Source organism: Mobula birostris, chromosome 2, assembly GCF_030028105.1.
Source record: "Mobula birostris isolate sMobBir1 chromosome 2, sMobBir1.hap1, whole genome shotgun sequence".
NCBI lineage: Eukaryota > Metazoa > Chordata > Chondrichthyes > Myliobatiformes > Myliobatidae > Mobula > Mobula birostris.
This window is the reverse complement of record NC_092371.1, coordinates 220719870-220747358: the sequence shown is the minus strand read 5'-3', so window position 1 is coordinate 220747358 and position 27489 is coordinate 220719870. Positions and strand designations below refer to the sequence as shown.

Genomic DNA, 27489 nt, shown 5'->3' with positions numbered 1-27489 from the left:
TATTTATCATGCATTTCACTGTACTGGTGCCATAAAGTTAACAAATTGCACAACGTATGCTGGTGAAATTAAATCTGATTCTGATTATCATCCTGGGTTTTGCACACAGATTGAAAATGAAATTCTTCAGCTGGATGAATTTAATTATTCTGAATACAAAGGGCAAGACAAGCCAAGACTCTTCCCTCAAAAGTCTGAGCAACTACAAGGTCTCAAATGACAAACTGGTGAAACGTGGACAACTAATTGCTAAGAGGAAAAACTGAGATCAGATCTTAACTCATAGCAAAGATTGCAGGCCATTTTAAATTCCTTCTAAAATGCATCTGTAGTTGCAGTGATCGAAAGGGAATGAAGTACATAAAAGATAAACATTGAAAGGATCACAACAGCGGTGTTGGTGCAGCAGCACTTGCATCAAGCCATTTCAGACTCAATTGGCCAAAGAGCCTTTTCCCATGTTGAGAAAAGATTCCGGTACAAATCCAGATGAAATAAATTGTAAGTCTGAATCTTGATCTGTGAGAATTGAAGAAATATTTCTTAGGAAAGATGACACCTCTGTAGTCCTGGCCAGTTTTGCTTTTTCCTGAGAAGTGCTTTATGATACAAATGAAAATTGTAAAAATGTTATGTTTAATTTCAAATATTATTAACTGACCCGAATTCTGTTTTACTTGCCAAGGATGTATTTCCATTATAATGAAATCAAGCAAAATTGCTCACTCTGCTCTCCTCCTCCATTTTGGTTACCCTCTCTTCTCACTTGCCCATCATCTCTTTGGTTCCCCTCATTCCCTTCCTTCCATGGTCCACTGTCTCCTATTAGATACCTCCCTTAGCTCTTTACCTCTTCCACCTATCACTTTACAACTTCCTTCTTCACGCCCTCTTCCCCCAACCTTCCTGTCACCTATCACTTCCTTTCCCTCCCACCATCCTATCCTGGCCTCTGCCCCTTCCTTTCCAGTCCCAATGAAGGGTCTTGGTCCAAAACATTAACTGTTTATTCCCCACTACACATACTGCCCGACCTGCTGAATGCCCCCAGCATTTTGTGTGAATTGATCAACACTTCCAGTATCTGCAGAAACTTTGGTGTTCTTGGATAAATGTTTATTTGGTTTAGTTGAACCAAAAAAAATGCCACCAGGGAAAAAAACCCAATAGTTCAGATAACACTGAAAAAAGCTGAAGGTACAGCTCACCTGCAATGCAATATTGTAATCAATAGGTATATTTAGATTTTCAAAAGGCTTTTGACAAGGTCCCACACAGGAGATTAGTGTGCAAACTTAAAGCACACGGTATTGGGGGTAAGGTATTGATGTGGATACAGAATTGGTTGGCAGACAGGAAGCAAAGAGTGGGAATAAACGGGACCTTTTCAGAATGGCAGGCAGTGACTAGTGGGGTACCGCAAGGCTCAGTGCTGGGACCCCAATTGTTCACAATATATATTAATGACTTAGATGAGGGAATTAAATGCAGCATCTCCAAGTTTGCAGATGACACGAAGCTGGGCAGCAGTGTTAGCTGTGAGGAGGATACTAAGAGGATGCAGGGTGACTGGGACAGGTTAGATGAGTGGGCAAATTCATGGCAGATGCAATTTAATGTGGCTAAATGTGAGGTTATCCACTTTGGTGGCAAAAACAGATTATTATCTGAATGGTGACCGATTAGGAAAAGGGGAGGGGCAACGAGACCTGGGTGTCATTATACACCAGTCATTGAAAGTGGGCATGCAGGTACAGCAGGCAGTGAAAAAGGCGAATGGTATGCTGGCATTCATAGCAAGAGGATTTGAGTACAGGAGCAGGGAGGTACTACTGCAGTTGTACAAGGCCTTGGTGAGACCACACCTGGAGTATTGTGTGCAGTTTTGGTCCCCTAATCTGAGGAAAGACATCCTTGCCATAGAGGAAGTACAAAGAAGGTTCACCAGATTGATTCCTGGGATGGCAGGACTTTCATATGATGAAAGACTGGATCGACTAGGCTTATACTAGTTGGAATTTAGAAGATTGAGGGGGGAATCTTATTGAAATGTATAAAATCCTAAAAGGATTGGACAGGCTAGACGCAGGAAGATTGTTCCCGATGCTGGGGAAGTCCAGAACGAGGGGTCACAGTTTTAGGATAAAGGGGAAGCCTTTTAGGATCAAGATGAGGAAAAACTTCTTCACACAGAGAGTGCTGAATCTGTGGAATTCTCTGACACAGGAAACAGTTGAGGCCAGTTCATTGGCTATATTTAAGAGGGAGTTAGATATGGACCTTGTGGCTGAAGGGATCAGGGGGTATGGAGGGAAGGCTGGTACAGGGTTCTGAGTTGGATGATCAGCCATGATCATACTGAATGGCGGTGCAGGCTCGAAGCGCCGAATGGCCTACTCCTGCACCTATTTTCTATGTTTATGTTTAACACCTTAATTTACTCTCTCAAAATGCATACATTTTCATTTCAAACACTTGCCTGCAGAGAGAAAAAAAAACAAATTCTCTTCATTTAATATGACAGCCCAGAGGCAAAACATTGACATCGTGAAGAAAATCCAGAGGTATGGAATAAAAACCCATTAGGGAAAAGGGGCAGATTATCAGTGCAAGTGCAGGTGGCAATGAATCTGGATGAATAGGCCTAAATTAGCAATGAATAGTATTCCAAGGAAAAAGTTGAAACCAAATACTTCCAAGATGGAAAAGTAAGAGTGGTTGATTCAACTGCAATTCTGTAACTGTAAAGTGGAATAGAACATCACTTCTAACAGAAGCTGGGTTTTAAAATAACAGGCAAGCTCCTAGTGGCAAAACTAGCAACTCTGTGCATAAAACAAATCAGAAACTAAAAGAAGTTATATACACTGGACGATTTTGTGACAAACATAAAATAAACTGAATCTTAAATTAATACAGTTTCAGAGATGATTACTTATCTACATAAATTGAAGTTTATGTTGTATGCTGCAGTTAGCTCTTCAATAAAAGATTATTAAAATAAAGGCAATTTAGTGCCCACAGAAATACTGAGACACATCCAACATGAAAAAGTGCCAACACAAAGCCTTGAAATGCCAGGTTTGTATGTTATAACTGTGCAGATTAGATAAAGGAGATTATGACAAAAACTGCTGATTTAAGGAACTCCCAACCCAACCCCACCATAACTGAAGTGTGGTGATTGAAACAGCAAGAAGCAAAATCGTCCAAAAATTGTTTGAGGTCTGACTTCTGCACTGGAATAGTAATAGGTCCAGTAGTGAACAGAACAGGAGCACATGTTTAAGGTTATGGGTGTTAATTATGAACAGCTTCACACTTACTGGGCCAAGTGACCTGCTGTACAATCATTTCTGTAAATGGAACAGGGCATTGAATTAACCACGTTAAACTAAAGAAAAGCTAGAATCCCGATGATTCACTGAACCAAGCCACGTGCCATTTTCAAATCAGATTATTTCACGTCAGGAACTTGAAGCTAACAACGCTAAACAAAAGAATAGGTTAGCAGTTAAAGCATCACCCTTCTACCATGTCCCCAGTTTGAATAAAACGGCACATATTTAGCAAAAGAAAACAGGCTGTCTCATACTTTCATCTCAGCACAAATCAAAATCCACTTCAAAATGCATCAAGTAAAAAGTACATTTAAAAAAACATTGAACGGAAAATAGTTTTAGACAAATTAAATTTTAAAATGAGAACTTAAGTGTGAAATTTCAATCAGATGAATAGTGATGAAGACGGGTACGCTATTAATCAAACATGAATAATTTGATGCATTAACTGACATCGTGGCCCATCCTTAACCTAGTTTTCAATACTCTGTGGCCTCTCCCTTGCCTACCCATGAATCTCATTCAATCCTATAATGGCAAATACCTCCTATCCTGGCCAAATTAATTCAATCATCAACCTACTTTCAGATATCAAGTGTATATACTAGGTATTCTATCCTATAAACTTCTTTCCTTCTTTTTAATACTTGAAAAGCAGCATCTTTGACCTGTCCTCAAGTTACGGTTCTTCGAAATGTGACGACATTTCTTGGAAACATGGTGGGCCATTACACTGCTCTGAAGTTCAAGGTAGATTTATAATCAAAGTACATGCCACCATATACGACTCTGAAATTCATCTTCTTGCGGGCAAACTCAAATCTAATAACTATAATAGAATCAATAAAAGAACGCACCATTCTAGGTTTATCAATGGGACTACATTTTTGAATAACACGAGTATTTTTCGTGATTTTCCTCAACATTTTGCCCAACATCTCCAACCGTTCAAATCTTAAACTGCAGTGCGTTAAAATATTCATCGTCAGGTTTAATGAAAAAACATGGTTGAGCTTGCTAACATAAAATATACCCCAGTATATCATACATTGGATGTATGCAATACTGGTGTCTAGGTGGAACTAGTGTGCCATGAAAATTAACATGCACCTAACGCCCTGCCGCGACGCAGTGACAATGTTCAAAGCCGCATCTTCAACATCTTGATTCTAGTTTACCATATATAAAAAAAAAGAAAGAATTTAACGTTTATCGCTACCCAAGAGTACGGAGAGGTTTACGGTTCTGAAAGTCGGCTGGTCTCCTCGAGATGGGAGGCATAAGTAGCACAACCATCAATTGCTTACCGTAAGGATGCTCCAATTCATCGTCGCTGCGGACCAAGCTACGAGCGAGGGAAGAAAGCACCACAACAAGCTAAAAGCTCCCATAGTTAGCAGGGCTAGGCGATAAAGAGTTTGCTGGTGGCCACTGCTGGAGCTGCCAGGGGTCCATAGCTCGCACACTGGTTCATTTTACCGTGTTTTTGTGGCGAGCCGCCTCACTCCGCATTGTGCCACTGCCCCGCTCGACTCGCTCCTACTGCGCTAGAATCGGCAACGACCCCCCCATATGGACCGCCGCCGATTCGGTTCTTTACTGGCACCAGCAGCCCCACCACCGCTGGGACCTCGCGGCCGCTTTCACCAAGTCGACAGGTTTCAAATAATAAGGGAGAAGTGACTGGTCGTCGATGTCGGCTGCATTAATTCCCATAGCTCCAGCTTTCTCGCTTTGTTCCTTGCACGGCGAGCCCCGGCTTCAACTGAGAGCGAGACAACAAGCGCTTCGTTGTCGCAGTGGAGGGGCGGGGCGCCAGCGCGTTACGTCACCCCCGGAGCCCTCCGGCGTCCAATCAGGGGCCGCATCCCGCCTGGCACAAGGTGACGTCAGCGCCGAGTGACACACAAGCGGTTCGAGTCCGGCTGCAGGAGCGAGCGAGAGAGAGAAAACAGGAAGTGTTTTTTTCTAACTCGATTGCAGATTTTTTTTCTGCGGTCGATGTCTTGCGGTTTTGCTCGCACGAAGTAGCATGAGTCTCAGCTACTGCCTGATGTATTATTCAGCTGGCATTGTGAAGATGCTGTGAAAAATAAAGGGAAGGAAGGAGGTAGTGGGTTGGTCAGGCGGGAAGGGACAACAGGAATTCCAGAGGAAGGTTAGAAGTCTCTCCAGCCCGTACACTATGCTGTGATTCCATTTCATGAGAAATAGGAGGAGGCTTTTCAGTCCCTCGAGCCAAATTCTCCATTCAATAAAATCACAGAGAATCTGCAAACCGTCATGCTGAAAGAGGGAGTTATTGAAATAATGGCAGCTCTGATTATTCTCTTCAGGAAAATTATAGATTTGGAGTGGATTGGGCAGGTGGAACCGGAGTGACCCCATTTCTTAAAAATAAATAACGTGAAAACGGACTTACTGACCCATTAGACTAGCATCAGTACGGTAGTGAGAACAGATCCCTGAGATTCACTTCCTGGTGAGCTCGGTGCCTTCTGTGCTCGCTTTGACTGTCAAAACATGGAGGAACCCATCGCGAACACCCACAGCCCCCGATGATCCTGTGATTTCAGTCTCCGAGGTCGACGTGAGACATCTTTCAGGAGGGTGAACCCACGGAAAGCATCTGGCCCCGACAGCGCACCTGGACAGGTGCTAAAGACCTGTGCTGATCAACTGGCTGGAGTATCACTGAGATCTTTCACCTCGCGTTTCGGCAGTCTGATGAAACACTTGATCTCCTGCCTGCTCCAGTTTGCCTACAGGCACAACAGGTCCCAGGTCCACTGCAGATGCCATTTCATTGGCTCCGCACTCAACTCTGGAACACTCGGTCAACAAAGATCCATACATCAGGATGCTCTTTATCAACTACAGTTTAACATTCAATACTATCATATCCTCAAAACCATTCAATAAGCTCCAAGACCTTGGCCTCAATACCTCCATGTGCAATTGGATCCTCAGTTTCCTCACTTGAAGACCTCAGTCATTTCAGATTGGCAACAACATCTCCTCCACAATCTCTATCAGCACAGGTGCCCCTCAAGGCTGTGTGCTTAGCCCCCTGTTCTACTCACTTTACACTTATGACTGAGTGGCTAAGCACAGCTCCAACGCCATATTTAAGTCTGCTGACAACAGTACTGTTAGAAGCCAAATCCAAGGTGGTGTTGAATCAGTACATAGGAGGGACATTGAATATCTGGGTGAGTTGTGCCAGAACAACAGCTTCTTACTCTATGTTCGCAAGACCAAGGAAGGAGCTGATAGTTGACTTAAAGAGGAAGAAATTGAAGGTCCAACGAGATCAGAGGACCTATCGTGGGCCTAGCCCGTAAGTCTAATTATGAAGAAATCACAGCTACTTCTTCATGAGTTTACGAAAATTCAGCATGACATCTAAAACTTCCATAGATGTGTGGCAGAGAGTTTATTAACTGGCTGCATCGCAACCTGGTAAGGAAAAACCAATGCCCTAGAATGGAAATTGCTACAAAAAGTAGTGGATGCAGCCCAGTCCATCATGAGTAAAGCCCTCCGTACCAATGAGCACATCTACACAGAACGTTGTTGCAAAAAGCGGCATCCATTGTCAGCACCCTCATCATGCAGGTCATGCTCTCTTCTTGCTGCTACCATCAGGATGAAGGCATAGATGCCTCAGTATTCACACCAGCAGGGGTCAGGAAATGTTATTACTCCTCAAACATCAGGCTTTTAAACCAGAGGGGACAACTTTTCTCACTTCACTTGCCCCACACTGAACTGTTCTCACAATCATTTTCAAGGACTCTTCACCTCTTGTTCTCAATATTTATTGCATATCCATTATTATTATTACTATTTAATTTTTCTTTCGTTTTGTATTTACACAGTTTGTCTTTTGCACATTGGTTGCCCTTTTGATGTGGTCTATTATGATTATTGGATTTAGATTAGATTAGATTAGATTCAACTTTATTGTCATTGTGCCGAGTACAGATACAAAGCCAATAAAATGCATTTAGCATCTGACCAGAAATGCAAAGAAGTGTTATTTACAAAATAACTGTGAGTGAAAAGTAAGTGCTACAGCACACAAATATAAAAGTACTGAGACAGTACAATATGGGTGCAATCCTGTTTAGCGCTTAGATGTGAGGTTCAGCAGGGTCACAGCCTCAGGGAAGAAGCTCTTCCTGTGCTTGCTGGTGCGGGAACAGAGGCTTCTGTAGTGCCTACCGGATGGGAGTGTAAAAAGTCCATGTTTAAGGTGAGATGCATCCCTGATAATGCTTTTCACCCTGCCCAGGCAGCATTTATGGTAGGTGTTCTCAATGGTGGGCAATTGGGTGCTCAATCTTAGTTGGTTCTTGATGACGTAGGCTTCAATGCTTGTTGTTTTTGCTTCATTTAGCACACTGATGTTGGTTCTTCTATCTTCCCAGCTGATATTTAAGATGTTTCGAGGACAGCGTTGATGGAACTTTTCAAGTGCCTTCAGATGTTGTCGGTATGTTGTCCAGGTTTCTGATGCATACAGGAGCATTGGGATTACCAATGCTTTGTACACTAACATCTTGGTGTCTGTTCGGATGTCACGATCATGAAAGATTCTTGTTCGGAGACGTCCAAAAGCTGTTCCAGTGCATTTAAGATGATGTTGGATCTCGTCATTAAGGTCAACATTGGAGGAGAGGTGACTTCCAAGATACAGAAAGTGGTCCACGTTTTCCAGGGTTGTTTCGCAGAGTCATGTTGTTCGGATGAAAGACGAACGTCTGCCGAAACAAATCTTCTACTCCCAGCTTAGAGAAGGCAAACATAAAAGAGGCGGACAACAGAACAGATTCAAAGACATCTTAAAAGCCAACATGAAGGAATGTAACGTCGACATTGACAATTGGGAAACCAATGCCAAGGACAGGAAACTCTGGCAAGCCATCATCTGAGAAGGAACAGCAACTTTCGAAGCCAACAGATGTGCAGAATTAGAAGAAAAGAGAAGAAAATGGAAAGAGAGGCAGCAACAACCAAAGCCCGATCTGCCATCTGGAACTACCTGTCCTGGATGTGGAAGAACTCTCAAAGCCAAGATTGGACTCATAAGCCAATTGAGAGCCCATAAGTAGATCAACAGAATGAAGACCATCATCCTCGACCTCGAGGGATAGCCACGACGACGAATTGGGTGCCGATAATCCGCTGGGCAGTTTTCACCACACGCTGGAGTGCTTTGCGGTCCGATATGGGACAATTGCCATACCACACTGAGATGCAGTTGGTGAGTATGCTCTCAATGGTACAGCAGTAAAAGTTCATCAGTATCCTGGGACAGAGGTGAGCTTTCTTCATGCTCCGCAGGAAATAAATTTATTGAGTATGCCCGCAAGAAAATGAATCTCAGAGTTGTATATGGTGTATATGGTGACGTATATATACCATATAAAAAATTTACTTTAGCCTTTTGAACTTTGAGATTTCATATATTTCACTTTCCATTCCCACACTGAGCTGAAACATTTCAGTTCCTTTTCCATTCTCACATCTGCCTGCATGTCTTCAGCGTCCTTACTGACAGGTGAGGCCAAATACGAATGAGAGGAACAGTACCTCATATTCTGCCCAGGTAGCCTACACCCATGCTGTGGAGACCAAGTCATTAGGAATATTTAAAGTGGAGGTGCATATGTTCTTGATGAGTAAGGGAGAAGGCAGGAGAATGTGGTTTAGAGGGAAAAATAAGTTAACCAATATCAAATGGCAAGCAGAATCGATGGGCCAAATGGCTTAATGCTGTTGCTTTGTCTTATGATTCTGTATCATTCAAACTTTGCAGGGGAAGCCAAAAGATGAATGCTCATGTTAATTGGTGATCACTGAAACATCTGGGGTGAGATCAGGGAAGGTATTAAGTGGCTATCTGATGTATTAATGCATTGTTAGAAGCAGATCCCTGGAACTTAATATGCAGTTTAAGATAGGTCTGTCTTGTCACTTAATATTTGACCAGCTGTATATTCAGGGAGCCTATCCTCAGCACTGTAACAAGTGAGTTATATTTTGGATGTCTGGAGTTAGTGCTCGGAAACCTTTGAAGCAGTGGCCATTACTTGGATATTCAAAGTGGTTCTGCTCATTGGGATGAGCTTCCATTGTGACTCTGCATAATTTCTTCCTGCTTTCAAAATGTTAAAGTTAGGTAGGAAATTAAAGTAGTTAATCATTTATTGTTATCTTTGTTTAAAAAGATGCATCAGGAGAGTAGAACCAGATTCTCTCCAGAAGATCTGCTGTGTTGAATTAAAAAATTATATAACCAGTTTCAGTGGGTCCCCAGTGACTCAGTCAGTCACAACAATGAGAATTACGATTTTTCCCATTTTGGGTGACCTGCACCCACTGTACTTGCTCCCTCTTTCTGATCCACCCAGGCTCTCACAACAATGCCGCCCCCCTCTACACCCCACCGTCACCCCATTTAGTTCCCCTCTCCACCTGATTCCATCTGCTTATCACCCACACACTTTACTTACTGTGCCTGCTATCTTGTTCCCCGACCAGTTCTATCTGCTCAGCATCCCTCCCATATTTGTTTCCACTTCTCACCTCCCTCACTTATCAGTAAGTATCTGCAGTTACTTACGTCAGCACTTATCACCTCCAGTCTCATTGTTTACCTTCTTCCGCCCCAGACTGGCTGCACGTGCTCCTATTTTCTCTCTGCTTATCCATACCTCTCACCAGTCACTGGCTTTCGGCCCTAGACCTCCCCCTTGCACAAATGGCTCCATCTGCCCACCATCTCCTTCTTTATCTGGTTCCACCAATCTCCTGCCATCCTCTGCCTTACCTCTCCCCCTCACCTCTTTACAATGGCTAGCCCCCCACCCCCGCCCTGCCGTCCTTTCAGAGCTTCTGAGGTTCATCAGTTTTCAGGATCATCAACATCGAAAATTAAGAGACATTTGGATATGTACCTGGATGGGAGGGCTTTGATGCAGGTGCAGTTTAATGCAACTAAGCAGATTAATAGTTCTGCATGGACAAACTGGGCAGAAGGGCCAATTTCTGTGCTGTAATGTTCTGTAACTCGATGACTATGTCTAATCGTACTTCCTGAATTCAACAATTTGAGTTCTTCTTTCTCTGTTCATTTTACAACTGGCCACTTGTGCTGCAGGCTATCTATTTGTGATATAAACCCACTATTTCACTTTCCACCGACAGTACCTGTTGGCGTTTGATCTGGGTGGTTTTACACACAACTCCGAACTGCATTTCATACCTTTCATAAGCCCCTTTGTTGCATTCTGTAACTGCTGTCACAAATTAGTCAACAAGATAGCATCATCAAGGATTGTGACCATCCTGCCACCACTTCTTAAAAATAATATTCCATCCATTATTTTATTTCTGACATGTGAAGAGTCTTCAAACTGAATTGTGAACCCTGATATTTTTCCTGCAGTTGTAGCTTAGACTGTTGGGTGTCTTCAATGTTGTCTGCTTTTGTTTTAGATTTCCAACATCTGCATTTTTTTAAATTCTGTTTTACGGTGGGAAGGAGGTGCACATCTGACAAGTCATTTTCTTGCAGGCATACAAAATAAATCCAATAACCATAACGGAATCAATGAGAGACAGCTCCAACAGGGCGACAGCCAGTGTAAATACAAAATGAAACAAAAAAACAATAATACTAGTGATAATGATAACTAAGCAATAAATAGCAGGACTATTAGATGAAGAGTGCTTGAAAGTGATAGTAATTTGTTATGGCTAGACTGTATCGCTGCCATAAAACAACAAGTTTCACCATTGATGTCTGTGACAATAAACGTGATTCTAATTCTGAGTGTTTGATTTGTTCAAAGATCTTGGTAGCCGGTGGGATACAAGCCGTCCAGGAACCTGGTGGTATGTGTATCTTCTGCCTGACGGGACGGGGAGAAGGGAGAATGACTGGTGTGGGAGAGCTCCTTGATTATGCCTGCGGTGGGAAGCGTAGACGGTGTCAGAATCGGAATCAGGCTTAATATCACCAGCATATTGTATGTTGTGAAGTTTGTTGTTTTGCAGCAGCAGTACAAAGTAATGAAATCTATAAATTACAATAAGAAGTATGCATATATTTAAAAAATAAATTAGTAGTGCAAAAAGAGAGGGAAATAAATGCTGAAGAGGTGTTCATGGGTTCATTGTGGATTGAGGAACCTGATGGCAGAGGGGAAGAAGCCGTTCCTGAAATGTTTAAGTGTGTGTTTTCAGGCTCCTGTGCCTCCTCCTTGTTAGTAGCAAAGAGAGGAGGGCGTGTCCTGAGTGATGGGGGTTCTTAATGAAGGGTGCCGCCTTTCTGAGGCATCGCCTTTTGAAAGTGTCTTGGGACTAGCTCCCATGATGGAGCTGGCTAAGTTTACAACTTTCTGCAGCTTTTTCCTCATCCTGTGCCGTAGCCCCTCCATACTAAACAGTGATGCAAACCAGTTAGAAGGCTCTTGGTGGTACATCTGTAGAAATATGCAAGTGCCTTTAGTAACATACCAATTATTTCAAGCTCCTCATGAAATATAGCCACTGCATGCCTTGTTTGTAATTGCATCAACATGTTGGGCCCAAGATAGATGTTGACGCCCTGAATAAATGTTAACACCCAGGAACTTGAAACTGCTCGCCCTTTCCTCTTCTGATTCTTCAATGACAACTGGTGTGTGTTCTCTCAACTTCCCCTTCCTGAAGTACACAATCAAATTGTTGGTCTTGCTAACAGTGAGTGCATGGCTGTTGTTGTGACACCACTCAACTATCTGTGAGGGTTCACAGGGTCAGTGGATGCTGCAGGGATTTGCATAGATGTAATTTTATTCTCCCTTTCAAAGCATCCATAAAAGGTGCTGAGCTCATCTGGGAGTAAAGCATCACAGCCACTCGTGATGTTCGGTTTTGTTTTATAGGAAGTAATGGCCTGCAAAGCTTGTCAGAGTTAACATACATCTGATTCCTTCTCTAATCTCAATTGGAATTGTTTCTTTGCTCTTAAGATTGCCCTCCATAGGTCATACCTGGACTTCATGTATAGTTCTGGATTACTGGTCTTGAATGCCACAGATCTACCCCTCAGCAGACTAGGAATCTCCTGGTTCATCCACAGCTTTTGCTTTGGGTATGTCCAGTATGTTCCAGAAGATGCACACTCATTTGTACAGGTTTTGGTGAAGTTATTGACAACTGTGTTGGATTTATTCAGACTCAAAGATGAATCCCTAAATATTGTCCAGGTCCACTGACTCAAAACCACTCTGGTCGTGCTCCTCTGCCGCCTTCTTTACCACTGGTGTCGTGGTCTTTAGTCTCTGCCTATACACTGGGGTAGAAGTACAGCCCGGTAACTGGACTTGGGGGGGGGGGTGCTGGGTGGTCTTAGGGATACCGTCACACTCAGATGCAGAAGGATTCTTTGCTGTTTGTGTAACAGTTTTGTTTTACCAGTCAGAGTTGTTGGCTCTGAGCTGAACCCCCGAACTTGGACCACTCTTAGTCTGGCCTCTACCCGTTGACCTGTTTGCCATACGCGGCCCTATCAAGAACCAAAGCATAAAGTCCTGACGCTGGCCAAAATAGCCCTCCAGGTCATGGAGAAATGCAAGCCTTCAAACCACGGCAAGGTTGTGGATTCTATGGTACTCCACCCTGCTTCCTGAAGTCAACAACTAGTTCCTTTGTTTTACTAGTACTGAAGAAAAGATTGTTTTGACACCATGTCACTAAGGTCTCTATGTCCTTGCTCATCATTGTTTCAGATCCAGCCCACTATAGTGGTACCTTCCACAAACTTGCAAATGAAGTTAGCGCAGAATCTGTCCACACAGTCATGAGCGTATAGGGAGCAGAGGAATGGGCTGAGAAGGCAGCCTTGCGGGGCAAAAATGTTGGAGAAAATCTGACCAACCCACATGAAGTGGAGTAAATGGCCTTCTGTGTGTAAGCATATGATTCCCTAATTCAAACATAAAGTCCTTGTCATTTTATTTTTACAGCATTCATATCAAAATAGAATAATTATCATTCAAATAGATATTTGTGGCATTTTTTGAATTAAAGAAAGCAAAATCTAAGTGGACTATAAGACATAGGAGTCAAATTAGGCCATTCGACCTAGCGAGTCTGCTATACCATTCAATCATGGCTGATTTATTATCCCTCTCAACCCCATTCTTCTGCCTTCTCACCACATCCTTTGATGCCCTTAATAATCAAGAACCTTTGGACCCCTGCTTAAACTCAGTTATTTGATTTCCACAGCCGTCTGTGATAATGAAGCCCTCTGTTGGTCAAGGTCGACTATGGATGCACTGTCCTAGCTGTCTATGTGAAACGCAAGCCAGGGCAGTATGATATGGAGAGCAAGCTGTTGCCCATGCAGCAGACTCCCCCTCTCCACGCAGCTAATGAATCCAAAGGAACGGCAGAGACAGATAGTTCAGCACTAGCAGCCTCACAGGGTTTGCTGGTCAGCGTTGAACTCAATTTAAGACTGCCTTAGGGACTCCAGCTCCCGATTTTCCCTCAGCATTTACACCCAAAGCTTTTCCCATGAGTGGGTATGGCCACAAGAGCGTGGAGGCTTGAGATCAGAGTTTTCCTTCTCTGGAATGAGCTACCAACCACAGCTGATGAGCCCCATATACCTGAAGTGTCTGGTTCTAAGCTGCCAGTAACACAACTTTACACTTTCTCCCATCAGTAGGAGTAATTCCAAGCTTAGTAGTTAAGCCACATGTGAAGGCCAGGAGCAGGACACATGCCATTGGGAGCATTTAACAGGTTGAAGGTGTTTATCCCCACTACCTCTGCTGACTATGACAACCTTAAAGGACTGTGGTAATGATTCACCACCCTCTCATCCTGTTCTATAGGGACGTCTTTGTATTCTGAGGCTCCTAGACTCCCTCACTATATAAACAGTAATGAGTAAACAGTAAAAAATAGTACAAACCACTCAATTTCTGTTTAAAAAACTGTGGAAATACAAAGGATAATTTTAGAACATATGACCGTAAGATAGAGGAGCAGAATTAGGCCATTTGTCCCATCAAGTCTGCTCTGCCATTTCATTCCCAGCACCCGAGTGCCCTCATTACCATCTCGGGTGACTTCAACCATGTTACCATGGCTAGAACACTGCCCAACTTCACGCAGTATGTGAGCTGTACAACCAGAGGGGAGAGGACTCTGGATTTGATGTACACTAACGTTAAGGATGCATACAGCTCCTCTCCCTTCCCCCCACTGGGAAGGTCAGATCACAACCTGGTGCATCTAAAACCCTGCTACGTGCCTCTGGTGAAGAGTAAACCTGCAACCTCGAGGACAGTGAGAAAATGGTCGGAGGAGGCTTATGAGGCGCTCCAGGGTTGTTTTGAGGTGACAGACTGGCAGGCACTCTGTGAGCCACATGGAGAGGATATTGATGGGCTCACAGAGTGCATCACTGATTACATCAACTTCTGTGTGGACTGCAATGTTCAGACAAGAACCGTCCTTTGTTATTCAAATAACAAGCCATGGGTGACAAAGGACATTAAGGACATCCTGAACGCAAAAAGGGAGTGTTTAGAGATGGAAATAGGGAGGAGCTGAGGGCAATACAGAGGGACCTGAAAGCCAGGATCAGGGAGGCTAAAGACAGGTACAGGAGGAAGCTTGAGTGGAAACTCCAGCAGAACAACATGAGAGAGGTCTGGAGGGGGATGAGGACCATCACTGGGTTCCAGCAAACTAGCAACAGAGGAGCAGAAGGCAATGTGGACAGGGCCAATGAACTTAACCTGTTCTTTAACAGATTTGACATTGTGGCCCCTGCCCATCCCCCACACGAGTCATCTGCTGTCGGCCCCCAACCAACACATATTCCACTCTCCCCTCCTACCCCTCCTCACAGTCCCTCACCCTGCTCTCATGACTATACCCCTTCCCCACACGAAACCACCATGGTGGGCTTCACAGCTGAATAGGTGAGAAGACAGCTGAAACGTCTCAACCCAAGCAAGGCTGCAGGACCGGATGGTGTCAGTACCAGGGTGCTCAAAGCCTGTGCCCCTCAGCTATGTGGAGTACTTCGCCATGTATTCAACCTGAGCCTGAGGCTCCGAATGGTTCCTGTACTATGGAAGACATCCTGCCTCGTCCCTGTGCCGAAGACACCGCGCCCCAGCGGCCTCAATGACTACAGACCGGTGGCATTGACCTCTCACATCATGAAGACCCTGGAGAGACTTGTTCTGGAGCTGCTCTGGCCTATGGTCAGGCCACACTTAGATCCCCTCCAGCTCGCCTACCAGCCCCGATTAGGAGTTGAGGATGCCATTGTCTACCTGCTGAACCGTATCTACGCCCACCTGGACAAGCCAGCGAGCACTGTGAGGGTCATGTTTTTTGACTTCTCCAGTGTGTTCAACACCATCCGCCCTGCTCTGCTGTGGCAGAAGCTGACAGCGATGCAGGTGGATGCTTCCCTGGTATCATGGATTCTTGATTACCTGACTGGCAGACCACAGTTCGTGTGCTTGCAACACTGTGTCCGACAGAGTGATCAGCAGCACTGGGGCTCCACAGGGGACTGTCTTGTCTCCCTTTCTCTTCACCATTTACACCTCGGACTTCAACTACTGCACAGAGTCTTGTCATCTTCAGAAGTTTTCAGATGACTCTGCCATAGTTGGATGTATCAGCAAGGGAGATAAGGCTGAGTACAGGGCTACAGTAGGAAACTTTGTCACATGGTGTGAGCAGAATTATCTGCAGCTTAATGTGAAAAAGACTAAGGAGCTGGTGGTAGACCTGAGGAGAGCTAAGGTACTGGTGACCCCTGTTTCCATCCAGGGAGTCAGTGTGGACATGGTGGAGGATTACAAATACCTGGGGATACGAATTGACAATAAATTGGACTGGTCAAAGAACACTGAGGCTGTCTACAAGAAGGGTCAGAGCCGTCTCTATTTCCTGAGGAGACTGAGGTCCTTTAATATCTGCCGGACGATGCTGAGGATGTTCTACGAGTCTGTGGTGGCCAATGCCATCATGTTTGCCTTTGTGTGCTGGGGCAGCAGGCTGAGGGTAGCAGACACCAACAGAATCAACAAACTCATTCGTAAGGCCAGTGATGTTGTGGGGATGGAACTGGACTCTCTCACGGTGGTGTCTGAAAAGAGGATGCTGTCTAAGTTGCATGCCATCTTGGTCAATGTTTCCCATGCACTACATAATGTACTGGGTAGGCACAGGAGTACATTCAGCCAGAGACTCATTCCACCGAGATGCAGCACAGAGCATCATAGGAAGTCATTCCTGCCTGTGGCCATCAAACTTTACAACTCCTCCCTTGGAGGGTCAGACACCCTGAGCTAAAAGGCTGGTCCTGGACTTATTTCATAATTTACTGGCATAATTTACATATTGCTATTTAACTATTTATGGTTCTATTACTATTTATTATTTATGGTGCAACTGTAACAAAAACCAATTTACCCTGGGATCAATAAAGTATGACTATGATTATGACTACTATTCTTCTCCGTGGATTGTCACCATGTCGCGGTGGAGAAGCTTGTGTGGTCCTGTGATCTGGAGAGCGATGCCATCTGGAGCTATGCTCCTGGTAAGGTCACCCATGGCGGTAAGGTCGAGGGTAAGGTCTCTGACAAAGAACAATCCAACCAAGACCTCAAAGGTGGTACAGGCGGACGAAGTACTTCGAACTCAATGGCTGTGAAGGGAGATGAAGGCTGCAAAAAATCCATCAGCTCTAATCGTCGTGGTTTCCATGCCTTTGGAATCAGTTGGTTGATTTGTGAAATATCGTGTGCTTCTTGGGGTGCAACATCAAGTATACGTTAAACAAATACATGCACAGGCGTCTTCACTCTGTGGGCCACTTCTTCAGAACGAAGACCATCATCCTCGACCTCGAGGGATAGCCACAACAACGACGATGGCCATTTCATCATTGCTGATCTATTTCTCTCTCAGCCCCAATCTCCTACCTTCTACCCACATCTCTTCATGCCCTGACTAATCAAGAATCTCTCCACCTTTGCCTTAAATATACATAAAGACTTGGCCTGCACAGCCACCTGTGGCAACGAAATCCACAGATTCACCACTCTCTGACTAAAGAATTCCTCCTCATCTCCATTCTAAATGGATGTCCCTCTATTCTGAGGCTGTGTCCTCTGCTCTTAGACTCTCCCGCCATAGGAAACATCCTCTCCACATCCGCTCTATCAAGGCCTTTCAATATTTGATAGGTTTCAATGAGATCCCCCTTCATTCTTCTGAATTCCAGTGAGTACAGGCCATCAGACGCTCCTCATATGATAAGTCTTTCCAACCCTGAATCATTTTCGGGAATCTCTTTTGAACCCTCTCCAATATCAGTAACTTAGGTGTATTTAGGCTAAGTCAAAACAGACTTGTTCAGCCTGGTATGTCTTGCACTAATAATGCTTTCTGTGCATTTTCCTGTATTAATTAAAAACAGACATCAGCAAAAGTTTTCACATTTGTAGGGAAACTTGCCAGTTTGATACATATGGCATCCCAATATGTGTGACCATCAGGCAAGGCTCCAAGCTTGAAAAACAGGTTTATAATTCTATAATACAATCTCATCCCTTTCTAGCAAACGAGAAACATTTTGTTAATGTGATCATTTCCATGCTTCCTATCTATCTCATTGCATTTAGTTGAATGAAAAATCGTAGAGTGAGTCTTTGAAATTGCCGATACACACTCTAAGATTGCCTGGAATCTACCCTAACATTCCACCAAAGGGATTACACAATGCGCCAGAATTTTGGGTTTTGACAATTACGTATTGGGTGGGTCACTCTGTAAGCATTATGAAATTTTTCATTCTAAACCCTACTTCCTGTTTTGATAAAGCTTCAGAGATAAGCCACTCCTAAAGAGGAACTTATTCTATATTTATGTAAATGCCAATTCGTAACATTTGTCCAATGAAGCTGAAAAATGACAAAATAACCAAAAATGTTGAAGTGTTGTCAATACATTGAAATATATTCTTATCGGCCTCTGCAATCAATAAAGCCAATTTTATCAGTCTCTACAATCAAAAGTCAATTCTTTATCAGCCTCTACAATCAATAAAATCAATTTTATCCATCTCTACAATTAATAAATTCAATTTTTATCATTCTGCAATCAATAAACTCTACAGTATTTCTCAGAATCTAAATGCTGTTAGTGAATTTGGTATATTTTATGAGTCATGTTTGACAATAGTTATTTTGTGTGAAAAATCTAAAGGTCTTTCAGAAATAAGTTAAATTTGACTCATTAGTTTTTAGGTTTTCACTACACATTTTGAAAAAAAAAAATTCAATTAAATACCGAAAAGCCAGAAATAGCAGCTGTTTGACGAATGTGAAACAGGAAGGAGAGAAGTTTGAAGTTCTATTTTCTGGTACAAAGATGCCAATAACTTTGCAACTTCTGTGTTGTAAACATACATATGATTTCATAATTTAAACATAAAAGCTTTGTCATTTTATTCTCATGGCCTAAACATTAAAATAGAATAATATTAATTAAATAGATTCTTCACAGACATACCTTTTCCTTTGATTTTTATTTTGGAAACATTTTATTTCACGAGCATTAGCTTTGCTAACACATGTGTTTTGAAGGAAATGATGTAGCCTGTTTTTGAGATTGTAACAGTGATACTACTATCTCAAAGTAACCTGAATGTTAAGGATTCATAATTAAACACAGCAGTTCTCATTGCCATTCAAGATTGCTTAATGTCATTTCCAGTACACAAGTGCAAAGCAAAACAAATAACTAGAATTATTATTCCAGATCCAATGCCATACACAAAAAAAATCAGATAAAGAACAATAATAGTTTGAAAATCACAATGAATATAAATACATAAGATAGCTTATGTACGTAGATTGATTGTATGTCCATGAAGTGTCACTAGGCACAGGGGTGCTCGTACATAAGGTGACTGACAAGAAATGATAAAGTAGTGGTGGGAAACACGAGGAATTCTGCAGATGCTGAAAATTCAAGCAATGCACATCAAAGTTGCTGCTGAACGCAGCAGGCCAGGCAGCATCTCTAGGAAGAAGTACAGTCGACGTTTCGGGCCGAGACCCTTCGTCAGGACTAACAGAAGGAAGAGCTAGTAAGAGATTAGTAGTGGTGTTTGTGAGTGTGGAAGGTTTGGTTACTGGGTGGAGGTGTTAACAGCCTTACTGCTCGGGGAAAGTAATTGCTTTTGAGTCTGGTGGTCCTGGCGTGGAAGCTACTTAGCTTCCTCCCTGATGGGACTGGGACAAAGAGTCCTTGAGCAGGGTGTATAGGATACTCAATGATGTTACTAGCCCTTTCTGTAATTATGTCCTTGATGACAGGTAGGCTAGTGCTGGTGATGCGTTGGGCAGTTTTGACTACCCGTTGTAGAGTCATCCTTCCTGTGGCAGTGCAGTTTCCATACCAAGCAGTGATGCAGCTTGTTAGGATACTCTCCACTCTGCATCTGTAGATTGACGTGAGTATAGATGTGCATAGTCCAGCTCTCTTCAGAAAGCAGAGGCATCGGTGAGCTTTCTTGATTATGCAGAATGTCTTCTGGGACTGTGAGAGATAGTGCAAGCTGTGCACTCTCAGGAGTCTGAAACTCCTTGCAGTTTCCACTGCTGCATAATTGAAACTCCTGAGAACTTCCGTTCTTCCATTTGTAAATTGTTGTGTATTTAATATTTGAGTAATATTGTAAATATATTGTTTGATTGAACATTCTTTGTTGTTAATTTTATGTAATGCAGGTTATATGCAAAAGTATGTAAATGGCATACGTCATTACTCTGCGATGTTAATATTTCATTCCTTGCTTAAAGTAAAAATGAATCTAAGACTTGTTATCCTGGGCTCACGTCTTTATTTTGCAGTTTGCTTTATGTTTGGAATTACAAAGCATGACAGCTGCAATGAGTAAGTTTTAAACAAACCCAAGATGATTACCAACGTGCTAAAGTGCAGCAAGGCATTCCAGTCAAATAAAAAATGTAGCAAATTGTTTGAATTTTGTTAAAAAAAGCAAAGCAGCACATGTCCCTTCGAAAAGGCGAGAGAGAAAAAGTCATTTTTTTTATAAATTGGCAGAAAATGGACAAATTCATGAGTTCATAAAGAGTGAGTACTGGGTGATAATAATCATAAATTTAAAAAAAAACAGAAATGGCTAGCTACATCAGAAAGACAGATACAATCAATTGCACAACAGATAACTGGACTATGTATACTGAGCAAGTTGAGCTGTATTTTGAAGCAATTAATACAGCCAATGAGAAGCAAGTGCCAGTTTTGATGAGTGCATTGGGTTTAAAGGCATACAGTTTGCTTAGAGGTTTACCTGCTCTAACCAAGCCAGTAGAAATGAGCTTTGCTGATATCATGAAAGTAATGCAGGAACATTTAGAACCAAAACCATTGTTGATTGCAGAACGTTTCAGGTATCATTTAAGTGGGATCAAGTGGAAGGGGAGTCCATTTCAGTTTATGTGGCTGAATTGAAGAGATTGTCTAAGCATTGTCAGTTCAGAGTTAGCCCAGCGATGCACTGAGAGATTGTTTAGTTTGTCAAATCTCACAAGAAAGCTTTCAAACATAGTCCCTAACTGAAGCACAACTTACATGTAAAAGAGCAGCTGAAATAGCTGTATCAATAGAAACAGCATACAGAGGTGCAATTGAGTTGCAGTCAGGAACCAAAGTGAGCATGAACAAAATTCATGCCTGGCCGAACAAATTGCAGTACCATTATGGCAGGGACCCATATACACCAGACCAATGCAGGCTTCAAGGCAAAACTTGCAGAAAATGCAACAAATAGGACACATACAAAGAGCATGTCAGACAGAATGGACTGCACAGGGAAGAGAAAAAAGATAAAAAGTCAAGTTGCGTTTCAAATCGAGCAATAATCTGCATGCAGTTGATAAAAATCTGATAATGATGAGAGTGTCTCAGGATGGGGTAGCCTTGAGATTTACAATCTGAAAACTAACAATAGACAACCAATACGGCTTACACCCGAAGAAAATGGTAAATTACTTAAGATGGAATTGGACGCTGGCTCAGAGATGTCAGTCATCCCACAAAATGAGTTGAAACTGCATTTCAAAGATACTGAACTAAAGTCTGCAGATATCCAACTAAGAATGTATACGGAGAAAAGATAACTCCTGTGGGAATGACATTCGTAACAGTGAAGTACAACAACCAACAAGCCACACTGGGCTTGTACGTGGTAAAAACAGGAGGGCCAGCCAATTCTGGGACATGATTGGCTTGCCCTCCTGTACAACTTGCTTGAACATTCGTCCATCATTTCCATGCCAGATCCCCTGCAATAGAGCCAACTGAAAGTGAATGAGGGAAGACACTAGATGATACAACAGCTCAAGGGTAGCATCGGAAAACTCAAATATATCATGGATAAAAGAGTGACAAATGAAAGTGCCACACACAAGTTTTACAAAGCCTGTCCAGTTCTTTGTACTATCTGTAATAAAGTAACCAGTGAACTAGATTGCACAGGAGCTGAAGGAATTCTTTCCAAAGTTGAATGGAGACCTAGGCAATGCTAGTGGTCCTAGTAGCAAAGAAGAATGGGTTTGTCAGGACATGTAGTGATTTTAAGGTTACCATCAATCCAGTAGAAGACAGCAATGGCAAACCAAGACAAAGTGATGCTGGAGATCATCAGTGATGTTCTGTGGGCTGCAAAAAATTGTTCCAAATATTCTTTTAAATACATCTTCTTTGAATTACTCTCATTGCAATCTGCCTCTAAGCAATGTACTTTTAAATCAAGTTAATAATGTAACTTGCCTCTAAGCAATGTACTTTTAAATCAAGTTAATAATCTTCAGATCTCATGATCATCAGAAGGACTCACAGACCAGACAGCATGGCACTTTTAAGAGGATGATGGTTCATTGCCATGGCCAGAAGTGAGGTGGGGGGGTGGGGGGCAGGGGAGACTACAAGTCAGGCTGAAACACAGAAGGATGAGGCCTGTGCTACCCAGCATCATATGCAGTAACCAGAGAAGAAAAATGCGGACCTGAGGGTAAAATTGCTGTATCGGAGAGAGATGAGAGCCTATTCTGTTCTATGCTTGATTGAAATGTAGCATTGTCCGGGCACGCCGGATATTGCAAACAGATCTGAATGCTTCTCGATTTACAGAATGGACTGAACTGCTGATTTTGAAAAGGCAAAATGGGAAGGAGGGATACACAAACAAAACAAAATTTGTAGATGCTGGAAATTCAAGCAACTCACACAAAATGCTGGAGGAACTCAGCAGGCCAGGTAGCATCTATGGAAAAAAGTATAGTCGACATTTCAGGCTGAGACCCTTCATCAGGACTGAAAGGAGGAGGTCTCTGTTTCATGATAAACTCTCATTGGTGATCCAACGTGGCGGTTTTGGCAAATTCATGTCCCCTGATGTGGAACACCTAACAGTTAAATGCCTTACATTCTACTTACATAGGGAGATCTCATTCTTGATGCTGACCACAGTTTACATACAACCAGCGGCAAACCATCATTAAGCACTTTCGATGCTGCATGACTTCTCTAAACAAGAAGCAGTCCATCCCAATGCATCTGAAATCATAGGCAAAGACTTCAATGAGGCTTGTCTGAAGAACACCCTGCCCAATTACCATCAGCGTATAACCTGTAGAACCAGAAGCCCCAACATACTAGATCACTGATCCTTACTAAGATAAGGAATACCCAGACCACATTTACAGAAATCAGATAATTTGTCTGTCCTTCTCCTACCTGCATAAAGGCAGAGGCTAAAGAGCAAAGCTCCACAGATTAGGACAACAAAGAGGTGGTTGCGGGAGGCAAGAGCAGCTATGGGATTGCTTTGAGTCAGTTGTCCAGGCCATGTTCAAGGACTCATATAGAGGGATCTGAATGTAGTTCGGATCCATGGTTGTAGCTGACTCTGGATGAATCATGAGATCCAAAATCTGCTGAGAGCCAGATCGGAGGTATTCAAGTCTGGAGAACTAGAAAGTTACAAGAGGTCCAGGTACGATCTCCGGAAAGCCATCTCACTGGTGAGGTGACAATTCAAGATTATACTTGAATCGAAGAAGAATGCTTGACAGTTGTGGCTGGGCTTGAATACTATCACCTCTTATAAAGTTAAATCAAGCGACATAGGTTACAGCAGGGCTTCGCTTCCAGATGAGCTCAATAACTTCAATGCTCGCTTTGACCATCAAAGCATGGAGGAACCATCACGAGTTCCCACATCCCCTGATGATCCTATGATTTCAACCTCTGAAGCTGACATGTGAGCAGTCTTCAGGAGGGTGAACACACAGAAAGCATCTGACCCAGATGGCGTACCTGGCCAAGTTCTAAAGACTTGTGCTGATCAACTGTCTGGAGCATCACCGATATCTTTAACCACTCGGTTCAGCTGTCTGAGGTACCCAGCTACTGTAAGCAGGCTTCAATTATTCCTGTGCCCAAGAAGAGCATGGAGACTTGCTTCAGTGACCATCACCCTGGAGCACTTACATCCACAGTGATGAAGTGTCCTGAGAGGTTAGTGATGAAACATATCAACTCCTGCCTGAGGAGAAACTTGGATCTGCTCCAATTTGCCTACCAGCTCAACAGGTCCACAGCAGATGCCCTCTCATTGGCTCTTCACTCAATCCTGGAACATCTGGGCAGCAAAGTTGTATTATCAGGATGCTCTTCATCGACTAAGGTTCCTAAAGTTATTAAAGCCAGGGTGGTAGTGGGGATAAACTCCCACTACCTATAAAGTGCTCCAAATGGTGTGTGTTTCTAACAGCGTCTGACAACCGTCCAACTCTTGGCCTTCATGTGTGACTTTGCTACTAGGCCCGGTGGAACTGTTTCTACTGACAAGAGAAGGAGTAAAAGCACCTCGAAACCAGTTGCTTCAGGCAGGTGGGGCCCGCCTAGGAGGAAAACTGATTTTAAACCTCTGGTGCCTTGCGGCCATATCCACCCATGGGAGAGGCTATGGGAATAAAACTAGAGGAAGAAATCCAGAGCCGGGTTCCCTAAGGCAGTTTGATGTTGTTTACAGCTTCACTCTGGCAACCTCTGTGATGACACTGGTACCAAGCTGTATGAGCGCTTGCCCTTCCCTTCGACTACATCAGTGACGTGGAGAAGGGGAATCTGCTGCATGGGCAACAGCCAGTTCTTCAAAGTTTCCTGCCCAGGCTTATGCCCTAGAGAGGACACAGTCCACCAGAGGCACAAGCCCATGATTCCCTGGGATCAACGGCTGTTTACTACTTTATCGACAACAGCTCAGTAATATCTGCTCAAAGCTAATCAATACATTCCAAGACCTTAGCCTCAATACCTCCTTGGGCAATTAGATCCTGGATCTCCTTATTCGTAGATCCCAGTCAGTTCAGATTGGCAACAACATCTTCTCCGGAATCTCCATCAACACAGGTGCACCTCAAGGCTGTGTGCTTAGCCCCCTGCTCTGCTCATTTTACACTTATAACTGTGAGGCTAAGCACAGCTCCAATGCCATAGTCAAGTTTGCTGATGACACCACTGTCACAGGCCAAATCAAAGGTGGTGATGAATCAGCACATAGGAGGGAGATTGAAAATCTGGCTGAGTGGTGTCATAACAATCACTCACTCGGTTTTAGCAAGACAAGGAGCTGATTGTAGACTCCAGGAGAAGGAAAACAGAGGTCCATGAACCAATTCTCATTGGGGGATCAGAGGTGGAGAGGGTTAGCAGCTTTAAATTCCTCGGTGTTATTATTTCAGAGGACCTGTCCTGGGCCCAGCACGTAAGTGCAATTATGAAGAAAACACAGCCACGCCTCTACTTCCTTAGGAGTTTGCGGAGATTTGCAATGACTCTAAAACTTTGACAACTTCTACAGATTTGTAGTGAAGTGCATATTTATTGGCTGCATCACAGACTGGTATGGAAGCATCAATGTCCTTGAACAGAAAATCCTTGAAAAAGTAGTGGATATGGCCCAGTCAATCACAGGTAAATCCCCCCCCCAACCACTGAGCACATGTACATGAAAGCACTGTCACTGGTACGCAGCATCCATCATCGCTGACCCCCACCACCCAGGACATGCTCTCTTCTCATTCCTATCATAAATAAAAAAGGTACAGGAACAATTACTACCTTTCAACCATCAGGCTCTTGAACCAAAGGGGATAACTTCACTCAACTTCATTTGCCCCATCTTTGAAATGTTCCCACAGTCAATGATCTCACTTCCAAGAACTCTTCACATCATGTTCTCAATATTTATTACTATTATTGTTTCTTCTTTTTGTTTTTGTACAGCTTCTGCACTCTGATTGAACACCCTAGTTGCGTGGTCTTTCATTGAATCTCTTATAGTTATTATTCTATAGATTTGTTGAGTATGCCCATAAGAAAATAAATCTCAGGGTTGTTTATGATGACATATATGTACTTCGATAATAAAATTTACTTTTAACTTTGAACTGTAGAAAATTTTGCCAAAAATAATCAAAGTTAAGGACCATGATCACCCACGTCATTGGACAGGGCACATAATGAATAAATGAATGAATGAACCCAGTACTGATCATTACCCTCTGCCCAGGATAGATAATATCTTTGCAAACCTTACTGGAGGGAAACACTTCAGTAAAGTAGACTTAGCTAAGGTCCACCTACAGATGGAGATGGAAGAAGAGTCCTAAGTGATCATAAGCACCTACAAAGGGCTTTATCGCTATAATAGAATTATTTTTGGATTTGTGTCTGCACCTGCAGTCTGGCAGAAGGCTATGAACCAGGTGCTGCAAGGCTGTCCAGTCACTCAGTGTACCTGGATGACATCATCATTAATGATAAGCAATGACAAGGAACATCTCCAAAATCTCAAGACAGTGTTAAAAAGATTAGACAATTATGGGCTCAGTGCACAATGCAACAAATGTGAATTCTTTGAACCAAACATCATTTAATGTGGTCACACCATTGTTGCAGAAGATTTACACAAATGTGCTGAGAAAATTAGATTAGATTAGATTATGAGGACACTCAGTCCTCATTTATTGTCATTTAGAAATGCACGCATTAAAAAATGATACAATGTTCCTCCAGTATGATATCACAGAAACACAAGACAGACCAAGACTAAAATTGACAAAAACCACATAATTATAACATATAGTTACAACAGTGCAAAGCAATACTGTAATTTGATAAAGAGCAGACCATGGGCAAGGTAAAAAAAAAGTCTCAAAGTCCCGATAGCCCCAACATCCCACGCAGACGGTAGAAGGGAGAAACTCTCCCTGCCATGAGCTTCCAGCACCGCAGACTTGCTGATGCAGCATCCTAGAAGCACCCGACCATGTATAGGAACGCAGGCTTAGGTGAAAAGGGGAAATTTATGCTATATTTTGTAACTCCAAAACATTTCACATTAATATCTTGTATATCACCATTTATACATACTGTACATTTATATCACCTTTGCAGCAGGTGCTTTTTCCACCAGCAACGTTAATGTGATTTTTTTCTGCTTCAGGTACTGTAGTGGTGGGATAGTCCTGCACACTAGAGGAGAGAGAAGAGTAGAGTGGATTTAGATCTGGAGTAGCTGGATCACTTTGCTTCAGAATGGAGAGCCATAAGCACAAAGAATCTATTAAGAAGCAGTGTATCGTACACCGGAAAACCTCAAAAGAAGATGATGACCATTTAGTTAGTCCTCAAGACTATGAATCCTGGAAAACATTACTTGAAGCAGCCAAAGTGAGAAACTATGCCCCTATTTTAGACATTGTTAAAGAACTTGGAGAAAAAGAAGTTCCAAGAATCTACTATCACTGAAGATGCCAAAGCCTCTTCACCATGTGGAGAGACTTAGAGACTCTGAAAAGGAAAGCATTACTGATGAAGCTGGTGAGAATACATGTACATCAAAGAAGCCAAGTAGGAGATCTTCATCAGAAGCAAGGGTGTATGATCAAATCTGCATTTTTTGTAATAAAGTGAAATTTCTGAAGGGTTCCAAGTCACA

At 42.9% G+C, this 27489-nt stretch overlaps 1 protein-coding gene across 1 annotated transcript in view; it reads right to left on the bottom strand.

The window, feature by feature from the left end:
- The window catches only part of tnfrsf21 (tumor necrosis factor receptor superfamily, member 21), a 45446-nt gene extending 40323 nt beyond the window's left edge, over positions 1–5123 (bottom strand). Inside the window, exon 1 of the mRNA XM_072251503.1 lies at positions 4649–5123. Coding sequence (XP_072107604.1) covers positions 4649–4732 — 84 coding nt within the window. The 5' untranslated portion in view covers positions 4733–5123. The remainder of the gene's footprint in view (positions 1–4648) is intronic.
- Between the last annotated feature and the right edge of the window lie 22366 nt (positions 5124–27489).